This window comes from Nelumbo lutea, chromosome 7, assembly GCF_056320005.1.
Source record: "Nelumbo lutea isolate HS-2025 chromosome 7, American lotus-T2T, whole genome shotgun sequence".
Taxonomy (NCBI): domain Eukaryota; kingdom Viridiplantae; phylum Streptophyta; class Magnoliopsida; order Proteales; family Nelumbonaceae; genus Nelumbo; species Nelumbo lutea.
In genome coordinates, this window is record NC_142690.1 from 12,075,947 (window position 1) to 12,091,496 (window position 15,550).

Consider the following 15,550-nt stretch of genomic DNA (forward strand, 5'->3'; position numbering starts at 1 on the left):
CTATACAAGATGACCAGCTTATGTCTACAAAATCACCATTTTATCAAAAGTGGTACTATATAATAATTTCCTAAATCCTTAAATTTATTCTAAGCAAGGTTATGCCCTTTTTCTTTCATCCTATTTTTCAGGGGGACAAAAAACTTGTTTGTTTTGTGTGAAAGCAAAGATTCTCTTAGACAACATTTTATTCATTAGAGAATTGCACATTGTATTTGAACATCATTGTTATCAGTACCAATGGAAAGAGAAATATATCATAAAAATATTAAGAAACATTTAGACATTTTAAACCATGATTTTAGCATGGTTGTCACTGTACAATATTCTTTCTATACAAGATGACCAGCTTATGTCTACAAAATCACCATTTTATCAAAAGTGGTACTATATAATAATTTCCTAAATCCTTAAATTTATTCTAAGCAAGGTTCAAAGTGTCAAGACACCCTGATACACACAAATATCGGATGTTTGCATAATGCACTTCACTTTTTTTTTTTAATTCACAAGGGGGTTGGTCTTAGACTTGCCTACCCCCAGGAAATATCAAAAACCCCAAACACCTGTTAATGATATCTTGAAATGGTGGCTATCTTGAAAATCCTGGAGGAGGTCGCTGTCCTGAAATGATATCTTACACTTTCCTATACCTGGTAATCATATCAAAAACCCCTGGAGGAGGTGGCTTTCTTGAAATGGTGTAATCACATTAAAAGCAACAATTTTATCACTTTATAATGATATAATTACTTAAACAAATAAGTGCTTTTAAAATATGATTAACATTTAAAATGTTATAAAGATTTTAAACAAATCTATGCAATATTTCTGATATTTTCACATATTTCTCATTTTTAAGTGGTTGGTGTGTCCACTGAAACCAACATTTTAAACCTGGCTAATCCACTTGTGGTAACCCAAGTCCCATCAATCCACAACAATGATCCTAAGAACAATCCTTACATGTACATTTCTGATACCTGTCACTAATGCATTATAAAAGGATATGACAGAAAAATGCTTGCATATTCAATCCACAACCATGCATCCTAAGAATAAACTGAAATACATGCAATCCCCAATTCGCTGAAAAAAATACTACACCCATCAATCTCCCTACTCAATTATGCTCTTGCGAATGCTAGACACCACACTATTGGCTTATTTCTGATTTGTGATGTTCCTAGAGTTCAGTCGATAGTATACAACTTAGGAAACAATGTAACCTAATTGTCAACTGGTCAATTAAGGGCAATACCAAGTTACCAACTGCTGCTGCCTCAATAAATAGTCAGTCAACGCCTATGATGCAATTTCCAAGTATGACTAAACATTTAACAACTTACTCCTTGTATGCAGCAGTATTTCATCTGGTGTTCATTTATCTAGAGAAAGCATATGAAAAATTCCTAGAGAGATAATATGAAAAAAGTTCATCTGGACGTCCATAGCAAGTACCTATCTGGGCTTCATACAGCTTATAATCAAGATCTCTATAGTTTGGATTGATCAATGAAAGCATTAAGGACCTAGGCTTTCAAATGGAAAAATAAGTCCCTCGCTCCACAATACCCAAAAGCTGATGCAATACCAGCCATGTCCTTTTGGCTACTAGACATCTCCTATGAAGAACAAATCCACCAAAATCCGTCACCATGGACCTCAACCTATGGGATCTCAAAGGGAATCCCCAACAGAAAGATCCTACAAGTAAAGCTTAACTTCACATCTGAATCAATTTAAGGCAATAAAAGTGTTGGTTGATATTGAAAACCATTACTATTCAAATCATCTTCCTCAACAATAATTCAAGCCACACACTTAATTCCTCTCACCAATATCAAACTCTAAGGAATATTTTCCCACATTCTCACATTGTCAAGTTTCTCCAATTCTAGACATTGACAAGCAACATCTACAAACCCACGACACCCTTGCCGTATGGCTCTAAATGAGGCAAAACACCTTTAGTAAGGAGGAATTCCAATAGATACTGGCCAGCTATCAATGTTTCCTGTTGAAGAACCTGCACAATACTACCATGGGTTTTCACAGATTAAGTGAAAAAGTCTAGCCCACCTAACCTCTAGTAGCGACACTTTAGGAGAATCAGTGCTGCACCTCAGATTGGAATATGAAGAGAGAGCACCACCCCCAAATAACCAACCCACAACCTTCCACCTCTCAGAAAGCCAGTCTTCCACCTCATCTACTTCCAGTTCCTCAGGCTCAAATTGTCCACCAGACAACCATATGAGAAATAGAGGAACACTTCCCCTTCTTCATCAATTTCCAGACAGCTACATCGCACCATCAACATTATGTCATATTTGAAATCACTTGGAACATGCCATACAAATTTAATAAGGAAACACTTTCCATGAACACTCAACAAATGAATAGCCAAAAAACGAGAATGATTTATGTACATGAGATCATTAATGACCCAAATCATGTGAGCCTTGTTTTATAACAGACACATCCTACTTATGGTGTATCTAACAGCTCAATCACTAGGACACCTCTTGGATGGACAACATCCAATGTTTTTTTCAATGTCTTGATAAATTATTTTCTTGTGGATGTTGAATTCTCTAGTCCTTTTTTTGTTGGACCATGGCCATACAAGAGGCATCAACTCAACATCCAACATCATTGATGCTCTGATGGGCCAAGAAATGGTATTCAAGAGACCAAACATCTTTTCAGTCATAGGAGACTAGGGCATTCAGAGGTAGAACCAGAAAACTTTTCTTGTCATACAGAAATTTCTAAACCTCTGACCAGGTTCTTCAAAAGTTCTGGGGGACCATAGCCCCTAACCGAGCCTGAGCCCCTTCGTTACCATCCTTGAGACCATTGTACATTAATGTAAATCAAGTATGAAGCAAAAGGAAATACCAAAGAAAATAACCAGCAACCTAGGAAACACACCTCATGAACAGCAGATCCAGGGAATGCATGTAAAGCAGCAGTTGGATTAGCTGCAGCATAACAAAATTCCAAGGTCTTCCAGTAGGCATCAACAGCATCCTTGTTTGACAGGATAAAATCATGCCGGACTCTTGGTCGTAGATCAATGGAAGTAACACCTGAAGATGGCGGGACTATTGACAAAGGTTCCTCAATGTATGGTTTAAGTTCCATTGCATGTGTAAGAACAGCATGAGGGATTGTGTCTTGTTCTGCACGCCCATCAGTCACTAGCCGAATCAACTGAAGTCAGAGTCAACAATAAGCCAAAGGCAAGGTTAAGATAAAATAATAAAAGTGTGTTATCTGGTTCACTCAAAAAGATTTAATGGCTGATCTTTTACTCTATTTTCCAAGGAGAAAACGTATGCAAGGAAAAGGAGTATTTGTCATTGTTATAATAGATAAAAAACTGAAACATTCATGAGAATAATACTCAATGTTCCATGAATCCCACAAAACGATATCATGGAAATGAGAAACATCAAGATGCAAAAGTGTTTGATGGACAAATAAGTGTTGAAATCAAGAATTATGTCATATGAGACACAGTCCCATTGTTTTACTTTCAGCCTCCATTTTCTGTGCCAAAATATGCCTCAATGCCTTATTTTGGCACCTTTTTTTAATCAATAACAGAATAAAGGATGTGATTGCACACAAATGTATTGAAACTTCCAGAGGCCATAACTTTGCACTTGGTTATCAGATTGGGATAATCCATTTTTCGTTTTGGGCAACTTTTCAAGTTCTAGATATTCCAAAAGGTGCTTTGGCCCACTATTTTTGCCAAAAAATAAACTTTCTTGGCCTCAAATTTCAATTTTTATCTTTTTATTTATAAAAAAATAAAAAATGAAATAAAAATAAAACCTTATATAAACTACATATATACATATATTACATGTATAATATGATTATACATCATTTAACTGATATAATACATGTCTATACATAAATAGCATATTTGGTGAAAAAAAGAGTTCAAGGACATGAAAAAAATTGATTTCAACAGAATTATGATAAGGTTGTAAGGCAAGGGGTTGTAAGGGAACAAGTATTTTGGTTTCAGCTGTTTTAAGGATGTGAATGATTTGATTAACACTAGTTCAGTCCTAGGTCTGAGATAAGAAAGAAAGAAGAAGAAGAGAAAAAAGAGAGGAGAAGAAGAAAGGGTCCAGTCTGAGAAGAGAGAAAGTCAATCCCTCTCAGCCCACCCACCTTATATTTATACTCTTTGTATTAGATTACAAAAGACAAACCTGTCCCTCATTAAGTACGGGACACAGAACTTAAACCTAGACATAATAACTCAACCTTAAATAAATAGACATATGACCAAACTACCCTTGTACTATCGATTCTAACACTCCCCCTCAAGCTGGAGCGTATATATCATATAGTTTCATCTTGTTACAAATGTAATCCACTTTCCCCTGACTCAACCCTTTTGTAAACAAATCTGCCCATTGGTTTCCTAAACACACATGAGCTGTCTTTATCACTCCATTGGTCACCTTTTCTCTTACAAAGTGGCAGTCAACTTCAATATGCTTTGTTCTCTCGTAAAAGACTAGATTAGAAGAAATGTGGACCGCAGCTTGATTATCACAGTACAACCTCATGGGTCTGTCAACTGAGAACCCCATCTCCTGCAAAAGATTTTTCAACCACACTAGTTCACATGTAGTATGAGGCTATGAGCCATGGCCCTAAATTCAGCTTCAACACTGCTTTTTGCTGCCACAATTTATTTCTTGTTCTTCCAAGTTACCATATTGCCACCAAGGAAGGTATAATACCCTAAAGTAGATCTCCTGTTAGACACAAAGTCGGCCCAATCAACATCTGTGCACCACTCTATCTCAAAAGTCCCTCCACTCTTATATAACAGTCCACAACTTGGAGCTCCCTTCAAGTACCTAGCCATTCATAGAACTACCTCCCAATGTGGAACTCAAGAATGTTATTGACTCACCATACTTACTGCAAATGATATATCTAGCCAAGTAAAAGTTACATAGTTCAATTTACCCAACAAACTCTTGTACCTTTCAGGATTATCAAACTCTTCATATGCATAAATACTCAACTTAACATTTAGTTCCATGGGTGTTTCAACTAGTTTGGCATCCAACAATCCTATTTCTTCAAATAAATCAATGACACACTTTCTTTGGCACAAGTTAATACCATGTCTTGACCTTGCAACTTCTATTCCCAAAAAATATTTCACTTTACCCAAATCTTTTGTTTGGAAGTGATCATGTAGAAAGTTCTTCAACCCATGTTAAGTCTGCAAACTTTACCATCCTCCTGAGCAACAAACCTTGGCAATTGCTCCATATATACCTCCTCAACAAGATCACCATGTAAGAAGGCATTTTTTATATCAAGTTGAAAGAGGGGCCAATCATACCTTATTGCTAAAGACATCAACACACGAATTGAACCAAATCGTAGCCACAGGAGAAAATGTCTTTGTATAGTCAACACTATACAACTGAGAATAGCCTTTGGCCACTAACCTGGCTTTCAATCGTTCCATACTACCACCTAAAAAGATACTTTACTGTGTATACCCACTTACATCCAAAACATGCTTACCAGGAGGGAGAGGAGTAAGCTCCCACGTTGATTGTATGCCAGTGCAAACAATTCCTCTTCCATTGCTTGCAACAACCCATGAGAGTTAATGGCTTCTTAAACATTCTTAGGAATGGAAACATATGATAACAAAGATATAAACTGTTGAAATGGGAAGCAAAAGGGTGAGCAACATACATAATGGGAAATAGGATGAGATGAGCAACTACATTTACCTTTCCGCAATGCAATAGGAAGATCAAGATTAGAGGGAGGAGGTACAACTATAGGATCTGATGACGAGGGCTAAACTGGAGGAGGGGTTGGTGCTCTTCTGTGAATATACACTTGTGTAATTGGTGGCCTTTCAATATTAACCTACATTGGAGAAAACGATTGAGACACAACAGGAACTGTAGGAAGGAAGTCATAAACTAGAATTGGAAGAGGAAATATAAGAGCAAGAGGAACACCAAAATTAAAAAAGAATGGAAAAGACTCAAAGAAAGTGAAATCAGAACAAACAAAGGACCGATGAGAGCTAGGGTTGTAACAATTATACCCTTTCTAGATTCTAGAGTAGCCAAGAAATATGCATTTTGTACCACATGCATTTAACTTGTCCAATCCAGGCCCTAAATTCTGAACAAAACAAACACAACCAAAGACTTTGGGAGTAAGAGGGAACAGAGAAAGAGTAAGAAACAAGACTGAGAAAGGGGACTAACTTCCAAGGATAGACATGGGCATCCAATTGATGAGAAAACATGATGTAAGTATAGCATCACTCCAAAAACGCTTTGGAACATTCATATCAAACATAATAGATTGAGCAGTTTCAAGTAAGTGTTGGTTCTTCCGTTCAACCACACCATTCTATTGTGGGGTATAAGAACAAGAAGTTTGGTTTATTACCCCTTGGTGCTCTAAGAATTGCTACAATGGTGTTGAGGTGTATTCTTTTGCATTGTCTGAGCAAAGAATTTTAACATGAACACCAAATTGGGTATAAATTTCAGCATGAAACTTTTGGAAAATAGAAAACAATCTACTTTTGTCTTTCATAAGATAAAGTCATGTTATCCTTGAATAATCATCAACAAAAATTACAAAGTACTTGTAGCCATTATACGACACTACCTTATTTGGACCCCAAACATCTAAATGAACTAAAGAAAACAGACTCAAAACATGACTATCAACTCTAGGACTAAAAGAGACTATATGGTATCCCAAGCTAACACGACTCACAACCCAACGATGAAAAATGACTTAAAGACAGAACCAATAACTTCATGACCTTGTGCAAGGGATGACCAAGTTTGCAATGCCACTGGAGAGGAGTAAGAGAGGCTTGAAGAGTTACTTTTGGACCACCACCATCAAGGTAATACAATCCACCTGCCTCATGCCCTCCGCCAATCTTCATCCTCGTCTTGAGATCTTGAAACACACAAGAAGAGGGATAAAAGGTTGTAGAACAAGTAAGTGAATTGATTTATCTACTAACAAACATGAGGTTAACGTGAAATTTGGGGACACATAAGACAGAGGATAAAGATAAAGGAGTGAGATCAACATCACCAACACCACAAATGATTCGATTAACACTAGTTCAGTCCTAGGTCTGAGATAAGTATGAAGGAAAGAAGAAGAAGAAATGGTTCGGTCTGAGAAGGGGAAAAGTCAATCCCTCTCAACCGACCCACTTCTCTTTGTATTAGATTACAAAAGACAAATTTGTCCCTCATTAAGTATGGGACACACAACTTAAACCCAGACAAAATAGACAACTCAACCTTAATTAAATAGACAAATGAAGAAACTACCCTTGTATTGTTGATTCTAACAAAGGAGAACATGTTAATCTGATCCTGCAGGTAAGAGATGGGCAGGGAATGATTGTATAGGACTTAACTGTTACACATGATCTAAGGGGTACTCATTCCCCGGTTGTATCACTTTCTGTATATTATTATCTATATAATGAAATATTTTCTGTTGCCTATCAAAAAAACAATGATAAGGTTGTGAAACAATGATATAATTTTGTTACAATTCTTGTTGTTACAATTCATGTTACCAATTCAAAGAAAAGAAATTATTATCACTATATAATGTTCAAACTATAGTTGGAGGTTTCATTGCCATCCACTTCTTTTAGATCATTTACATCTAAGTAATGAAATACTTGTTATTCATCAAAAAAAAATCCTAAGATGTTTTAACAGGTTATCTTCAGGATGTGAAATTATATGGATAATGCAGAAAGTGGTGCTGATGATATGGTGATTATACCTTCAACCGGCGTAAAATATCAACTGTGCATGAGAGTCGTCCAGTTGCTAGGGTACTCATCAGACACCTGTACTCCTGCACTGGAAGGTCAGAGAGACGCAAACCACGCTTGCAACTATCCATTAAGTTCTCAAATTTCAGTGTGGACCCTACAACTTGTAGAAACAGCTCAAGAGGCATTGCTTTTATTGCTGCATTCATTGAGAACAATTTGCAAGTGCTGTGAGGGTTCTTCAGGTCATATCCATGTTTCCCAGAAGATAAAGCATCACCCCAGTCAGAAGAACTACTGAGGTAACACCACAAAAAGTTATGCAGCAGCTTTGCACGAACCATTTTTGCCAAAACAAATCCATTAGCACGCATAGCTTCTGATCTAGCAGCTTGGACATCTGAAACTACATGGTTCTGAGTTCTTTGGACACCATTCAGCACAGGAACTGATTCATCTTTTTTTAGTCGAGCTAAACCTTGGCCACGGCTTTGAATGTCAAAAGATCTCATCTTCTCATGAATCTGGCTTAACAGTTCAGGTGGTAAACTTTGAACAGACGGGTGCAAAACAACCTCAGTAGTGCGGCTACGGCCACAATTAGTGACAACAGGAACACTAATGTGAACACATTTACACAGTCCTTCTTGCTGAAGCTTGTTTAATGTGCGGTTTAAAGTCTTTCTAGCCATTGTTGTGGGCTTTTCCTTTTCAAGACTCTCAAGCCACCTATGGAGCTCAGCTGCTAGAACAAATTTCTCCTCCTGTACAGAACCAACAAATGCACACCAAGATCCAATTGACAAAATCAGACAGTATAGCACATAAAAGAAATGACAATTAGAACCAACACAGAACAGAAAACAGTGAAAGAGGGTGGAAAGACCTGTAGCCGCTCAAGTATCCTCCGCTCCCTTTGGGTGTTAATTGCAGCCAAAGTAAGACACGGATACCTTTGACAAGATTGGAGCTTTGTGGGCTTTGACAAAATCAGGGATGATGTTCCTGGTGGAACAATATTTGACTTAGTTACTTTATTCACTAAATCAAGTTCAGCATCAGGAACTGTACAATCAATCTCAAGAGGCAAATCTTTTGGCTGGCTTCCATAAACAACCATCTGATTACTTGTAGCATCACCAGACAGGACAAGACAAGTTTCTGAGTTCATTCCTCCCTCTTTCACTGTTCCAGGAGTTGAAGATTCATTTACAGAAGCTGAAGAATCCAAGTGCACAATGGACGGAGCTGATTTTTCATGGAGAACCAGATCACCCACACTTTGTGAGGAAAGCTCACTTCCATCACGGGTATCTTCATGTCTACTAGGAAAAGCAATCGATGCACCACGATTGAAGTTTTGAGCTGTCCACACCCGATAGGCCATACCCCTGTTATGACTTTCTGCTTGCAATTGCATCCCAAACCTTGAAAACATATTAAGAAGCCGAGTATAATTCCTCTTATTGTTAAGTCCAAGCCGCTTACAAACCTGATTACCATATTTTCCATAACACGTAGAAAATTAATAGTTTGAGCTCATAACAATGCATAAAAACATGGGGAAGAAATTCAGAGACATGGAGGAAAGGGGGAAAAATAAAGTTCAGAATGGCACCTCTCTACTAATAACATAACATCCACTTATCTAATATTCAAATCTACACCTCTACCAATGAAAAAAAAAAAGACTTCAAAAGCTCCCATGTTAATAGTAATTATATATTTACTGCACGGATTTTACAAAGTCCTGAAAATGGTGCTAGCTACTAGAATGAAAAAAGGTTCTTTCACCAAAAATTACAATCTCAAGAAGTATATATGACCCTACCTCCTGGCTTCCATGTCAAGAGTAGTGAGTAAAATGTGTGCCACTTGAAAAATCTTTGTATAGACTGAAGCAATCTCCCAAGGTTAGGTTTAGCATTTATAATAAGATGGTACATCAAGTGCAGTTCAGACAATGGTAGACTTATCATATATTATTTGTTAAGAGGAATCAGGACAAAATTGCGGTTTTGATAGTGTATATGGAAGGTGAAGAGAACAAAGCTGGAAAAGAGTACGTGGAAGAGGGGAAGGGTGAGGTTTGGGAGTAAGGTGAAGGGAGAGAAGATCATGCGGATGAAGAGTAATGGGAGGTTGTTGTAGTGTCTGCAGATGAGGGGAAGAAGGTTAAGAGCTTTAGTAGAAGTTTCAGGATATGGGGGTGTGGGTTCAACTATTTTGCCTTCAAGGATACGTTTCATGTTCATTTTAATCTGGATGGAAAGGAAGAGAGACCTTGAAGTCAAGGATTGGAAGTGGGACAAGCTGATGGTAACTATTGGTTTTTATGTTGCAGTTTGGTTGTGTTTTTTTCCCCGAGTTTTCTCAGGTCGGGTAAGATGACTGGCAAAAGCTTATGTGAGGGGGTGGATTTCAAATCTGTAATTTGGATGTTTGAAAGTACGTAGTTTATGTTTTTGTTGCTGGTGTTTGGTAATATCTTATCACTCACATAGTTTGTATCATGTTTTCCTTTTAATGAATTTTATTTTTACTTACCAAAAAAAGACTAGCAGCACTAGGAGTACAAGAAAAAAGGGCAGGCCAACGCTCAAGGCTCCTATCAATGCAGGATCTGGGGAGGGACAGATGTACGTAGTCTTACCCTCCTGCACATACAGAGAGGCTATTTCCGAGATTTGAACCCTGGTCATCCAAGTTGCAATGGAGAAACCCAACCGTTGCCCCAACTCCCTCCCTCACTATGTGGAGTACAAAAGATAGGATTATAAGATAAGTTGCTGACAATATTGTAGATATGTGAAATAACAATGTTATTGCCTACCTAACATACATGAGTACCACTCTAAGCTAGCTCAAAATTCATCTCAAACATTTAGTTAAATATTAGTTTTTGTTTGTGTATGAGATTATTCGGTTGATATATTACAACCATTTACTTATTTTGAGTTTAAATTTTTCTTTAACTCTCATTGTATCGTGAAGCATTGAATCTCAAGGTTTACAGGGCATCTTCAGAAAGTATTCTTTTGTCTATAATCTTAGTTCCTTAGCTTTGTTCAATGATTTGGAACAAGATGCTAATTTAAAAATTGTACCTATGCTTCTTTTATCATTTCATAAAATATCTATCTATCATTTGCATATTTTACAATGTTTTCACCATGTCTATAATTTTTACAATATTTCCATGACACTTTTGACATTTCTGACATGTTTCTTATATTTGGACGACCACCACCAAAATTTTAAACCTTAGACATGGCCATATATTGCCCATGCAATGGGAGTTCTTATAAAATGCATACTCCCAAAACATCTCACTTTCAAGCAATAGAGAAAATCCTTTGGTACTTGAAGAAGCACTTTGTAAGTGGTGTGTTATTTACTAAATATCTTTTGGTAATAAATAAAAAAGAAAGATTTATTAAAAAAGAGTACATCAGCTAGGGTGATGAGAAATCACCATAGAAAAATTCTAATATAACTCAAAACATCAAATAAGGAAAACAAAGAAACAGAATAACATGCTTTTGTCCAATTCAAGATGAGTACAAAAACCAGCACCAAAATCTTCCTTTGATGCCCCTTCAAATTCTGGAAGTATATGAACCCAGTCCATTATCCTTTTTCCGCATGATAAGAGTGGTTTTTTTTTTTTGAGAAAAAGGTAAAGTGTAACTGTATTAATCAAAAGGTCCTTTGTACAATGAGAAGCTGTACAAAAACAAACCAGAAGGATCTCAAAAAAAAGGCCATTCTCAAAATAGAACCCAGTCCATTATCACTCAAAATAGAGTGATTTGTTCTCTTCTTTAAACCTTTTTTCAAAAGATAACTGCTTAAAGGTGGAGATGTATACTGATGTCAATTAGGTTGGGTCAATTAATGACAGGAGGTCCACTACTAGCCATTATACTTTCGTGGATGGTAACTTAATAACTTCGAGAAGTAAGAAACAAGCTGTAGTTGCTAGATCCAATGCGAAGGCAAAGTACTAAGCTATGGCTCATGGATTAGCTGAGATTTTGTAGATTAAAAACATATTGAGCGTTAGAATTCATTGTGGATCATCCCACTTCACTTCAGTGTAACAATAGGGCTGTTATTAACATACCTCCCAATTGAGTTCTGTATGGCAGAATTGAACACATTGAAGTTGATAAGCATTTTATTAGAAAGAAACTTGAAAAGAGTGAAATTTGTACTTGATTTGTTAACTCTCAGGAGCAACTTGCTGATGTCTTTTAAAAAGAGTGCCAATACCATAATATTTTCTCTCTTTTTTAAGTCGCACTAACATATATATACTGGGCACCACTAGGCCCACTAAGGTTCTCTTAAATCTTAATCTTCCTCATTCGTTCTTCTATATTTTTTCTTTTTGTATTCTTTCTATCTCGTCTCCAAAACACATAAGATTACAATAACATCACGATGGAAATTGTACGCTGGCTTAAAACAGTGAGGTTATTTAACTTCAAAGATGACATTATTAGAGGATGGCATCTTAATGCCATCAAGTATAGGAGGGGCTTTTGGAAATTGTAATGGAGACAACTTCATGTAATTATTTGGACCAGTAGATCATGGTAGTTCAAAAAGTGCAGATGTATTAGCAGTATTAAAAGGGCTAAGGCTGAAAAAAAGAATGAAGTATACAAATGCCCTAATTTTGGGAGATCCCAAAGTGGTGGTATCCAAATGAAAGAAGGAGCTCTTGGCAGTACAGAAATTGTGTGAAGGAAACTAAGAGCTTAAAATATCTTGAACTGGGTCTATAGATCAGAAAATGGGTTGGCAGACAGGTCGGAAAAACAAAGGGTGGATAGAAGGGACCAGTTTTGTGGTATTCTTCTTTTCAGGTCCTCTAGGAGTGGGAGACTCTACAGGAGCAGAACTATTAGCTGCCCTGCAAGGTGTACGGTTTGCAACTCAGCTGGCTGCAAAACCCAGAGTCAGTAGTTTGGTGCTTCAAGAATGAAGTAAAGAAGTTCAAGTTGCTGACAAGGATATATGTGCATAAGAATACAATGGGCAGGGAGGTTAGCAAATGCTTTGGCTGATTGTCTAGCCAAGCATGGAGCAGCTAGGGAACTTCTGTTTTGGGTACAACTGTAGTTTGAATTTGTTTTTTCTTCTATGTTAGGAGAGGTCACAGCTTGCACCTCTTCAAGGGTTGTTTGTACTCGATCATCTTTCTCATCTAATAAAAGAAGTTATTTATCAAAAAAGGTTATCTCAATCTCAGGGATGCCTGTCTTTTGTACATTTTTGTTTCTAGTTAAAAAAAATGATTAGTGTTTCTAATCAAATAAAATTGTTTCTTGTTACTCATCAAAAGAAAATTAAATAGAAGGAAAAATGATTTATGGAGGTCAGATATTAAAAATTAGTAAAAAAAATAACAATAAAAAGCTACAAACTAACAACCAAGAAACATACATACACACCTCAGTAACAGTCAGTCCTTTTGAGCCAGAAGCATCAATCATATCATGTATTTGATGCTCAAGTGGAAGCTCTACAAGTTGGTCAGTAACTTGGCCCCTCTTCCCATGTTTTACCATCTGATCTGTGTCATGATCATCATATCCACATCCAAGAGCTTTTGTTTCAAAGTGCTTTGGATCAAACCTTTTTAGTAAACGCAAACAGGTAACAACCTGCCAAAAGTGCCCAACTATCATACTATGAACTTAACATTTTGTGCTCACAAACAAACACATACATATGACCCCTTACAAGAAACAAATATTATGATCTTATGCTCTTCAAAGTCAAGGGTATAATTTTGATGAATTTGATTCCTTTTGCATTGTCTTGGTGGTTATAAAGTAACAGGATATTTGCAAAACTTGTCCTTACCAAGGGTGCATACAAAGTATGCCACTTGAAATGCTCCTTCCATCTTGAAAGATATATATGGTATCGAAAAAGGTGTGGTACCTAACTGACAACCAATCAATCGGTATTGATTGGTTAGTTTGTTTCAGGTACAGTACCATAGAAATTGCTAAAACTTTGTAGTATGATTTATAAAACAATACTACTTCACAACCTTTTACAAGAGTAAGTTAATGCCATAGAGTATATTTATAAGTGTCCATACAGTATCTATTGTCATATTTTGGGTATACATCGTGTTTGACACCAGTATGCTAGGCAGGTACAGGTATCCAGGCATCATAGCAAGAATTTGTCATTTCCAAACTCCCCACCATTGAAGGAAAAGAAAAGGTACAAAAATAGGTAATACATAACCACTCACAAAGGCTGACATTAGTGCCATGTTTCTCAAACTCCCCACCATCAGCAAGCAATACCCACCATAACCACTCCCAGAAGCAAAATCAAAGACAAAATTGTATATACCAATGATCGTGACTCCATACCGATAATAAGAAATGTTATAACAAAAGTTAGACAACCAAGTTTCTCTCATTCTGCTACTCATATCCACCTACCACCTACCACCACCACAGATGTGCTCAAAACAGACATCAAGCATGTCTAGTACTGTTGTGACTCCTCCTCATTCATCACTGTCTTCTATAGCTCTTTCTACCCCCTCTCCCCTACTCAACTGTTGCAACCAACTAACTCAACCTTACACAAAAATCCTTCTTATTACTCTGTTTTACCATCTCTCATGTCTTCCTTTCTCTTTCCTCAATATACAATTCTTTTGGCTGGCTCTACTCATATATAGAATACACCCATCACCTTCACTATCTCAGATCTCTATCAATTACCTTACTCAACTCCAATTGGACCAACAACTGACCAGACCCTATCAAATTGGACCAGAAACCATTTCAAAATCAATGGTAGTAGTTAACTCATACTAAATATGATTTAAAAAATGAATCGGAAGTGTACAAGCAACATTTCACAGTTGCAAAAGAAAGCTTCTTCCCAAATATAAAAATGAAGAAAGCACCTTCTTGTTGACCTCTGCACGGAATTCTTCCACAAGGTGAGCATCTTTCAATCTGTTACAAATCTATTGACACATGAGACAGAAAAAGATACAATGAGGAGGCAGAAATTGCTCAAACCAAAATTGGGGCAAAGGTAGATGATAATATTAACTTACATGCCTCCAAGCGCGATGCCCCGGAGTCTTCCGATAACCAAGAGCTTGTTTAATATCTGAGACGACAAGGACCTTTGACAAAGAATAGCATTCACAAAGGAAAAAAGAAAGAAAAATAAAAATCAGCATATATCACAGAATACAAAGACTTTGCAAGGAAAAGTGCTTCAGGTGTCATTGACCTTGCCATCAGCTTCTTCAAGTTTGTCACAAACAGCTTTTAATGCAGGTAAATAGTCCTTTATGAGCACATCTTCTCTTACATTTTCTCCAGCAACATCAACACCAGTGATACTTCCATTTGCACTCCCAAGACCCTCCACTGCATCTTCTTTGGTGATTTCCAGTCTTTCGTGAGAACTCAAATGCTTTGCATAACGATATAGATGGATCAAATTCGTATTCACAACAGAGGTATTTTTTAACACACAATCTCCTTCACCATCAGTAGCATGTTCTTTTGTTCTCACAATTGTTGACTGTCTGACAATCAAACCCCGGCATTCAAGGCTCCTTACTATATAAAAGATCTTGTTTCCTTTTAAACCAAATTCCTTGGCAAGTTGACTCTGTGTTATTCCATCCGTTCT

The 15,550-nt window shown here is 36.9% G+C and overlaps 1 protein-coding gene across 4 annotated transcripts in view; it reads right to left on the reverse strand.

Annotated features, from left to right (window-relative positions):
- The window catches only part of LOC148845124 (uncharacterized), a 53,930-nt gene that overhangs the window by 17,271 nt on the left and 21,109 nt on the right, over positions 1-15,550 (reverse strand). For 3 of the 4 annotated variants that reach the window (XM_088954954.1, XM_088954952.1, XM_088954953.1), the window contains exons 5-11: positions 15,143-15,548; positions 14,961-15,032; positions 14,805-14,867; positions 13,315-13,527; positions 8,739-9,344; positions 7,861-8,616; positions 2,938-3,219 (exon numbers count right to left, since the gene is read on the reverse strand). In XM_088954954.1, coding sequence (XP_088811080.1) covers positions 2,938-3,219; positions 7,861-8,616; positions 8,739-9,344; positions 13,315-13,527; positions 14,805-14,867; positions 14,961-15,032; positions 15,143-15,548 — 2,398 coding nt within the window. Of the gene's footprint in view, positions 1-2,937; positions 3,220-7,860; positions 8,617-8,738; positions 9,345-13,314; positions 13,528-14,804; positions 14,868-14,960; positions 15,033-15,142; positions 15,549-15,550 lie in introns of those variants that run through there. The other variant, XM_088954955.1, reaches the window with a different exon arrangement.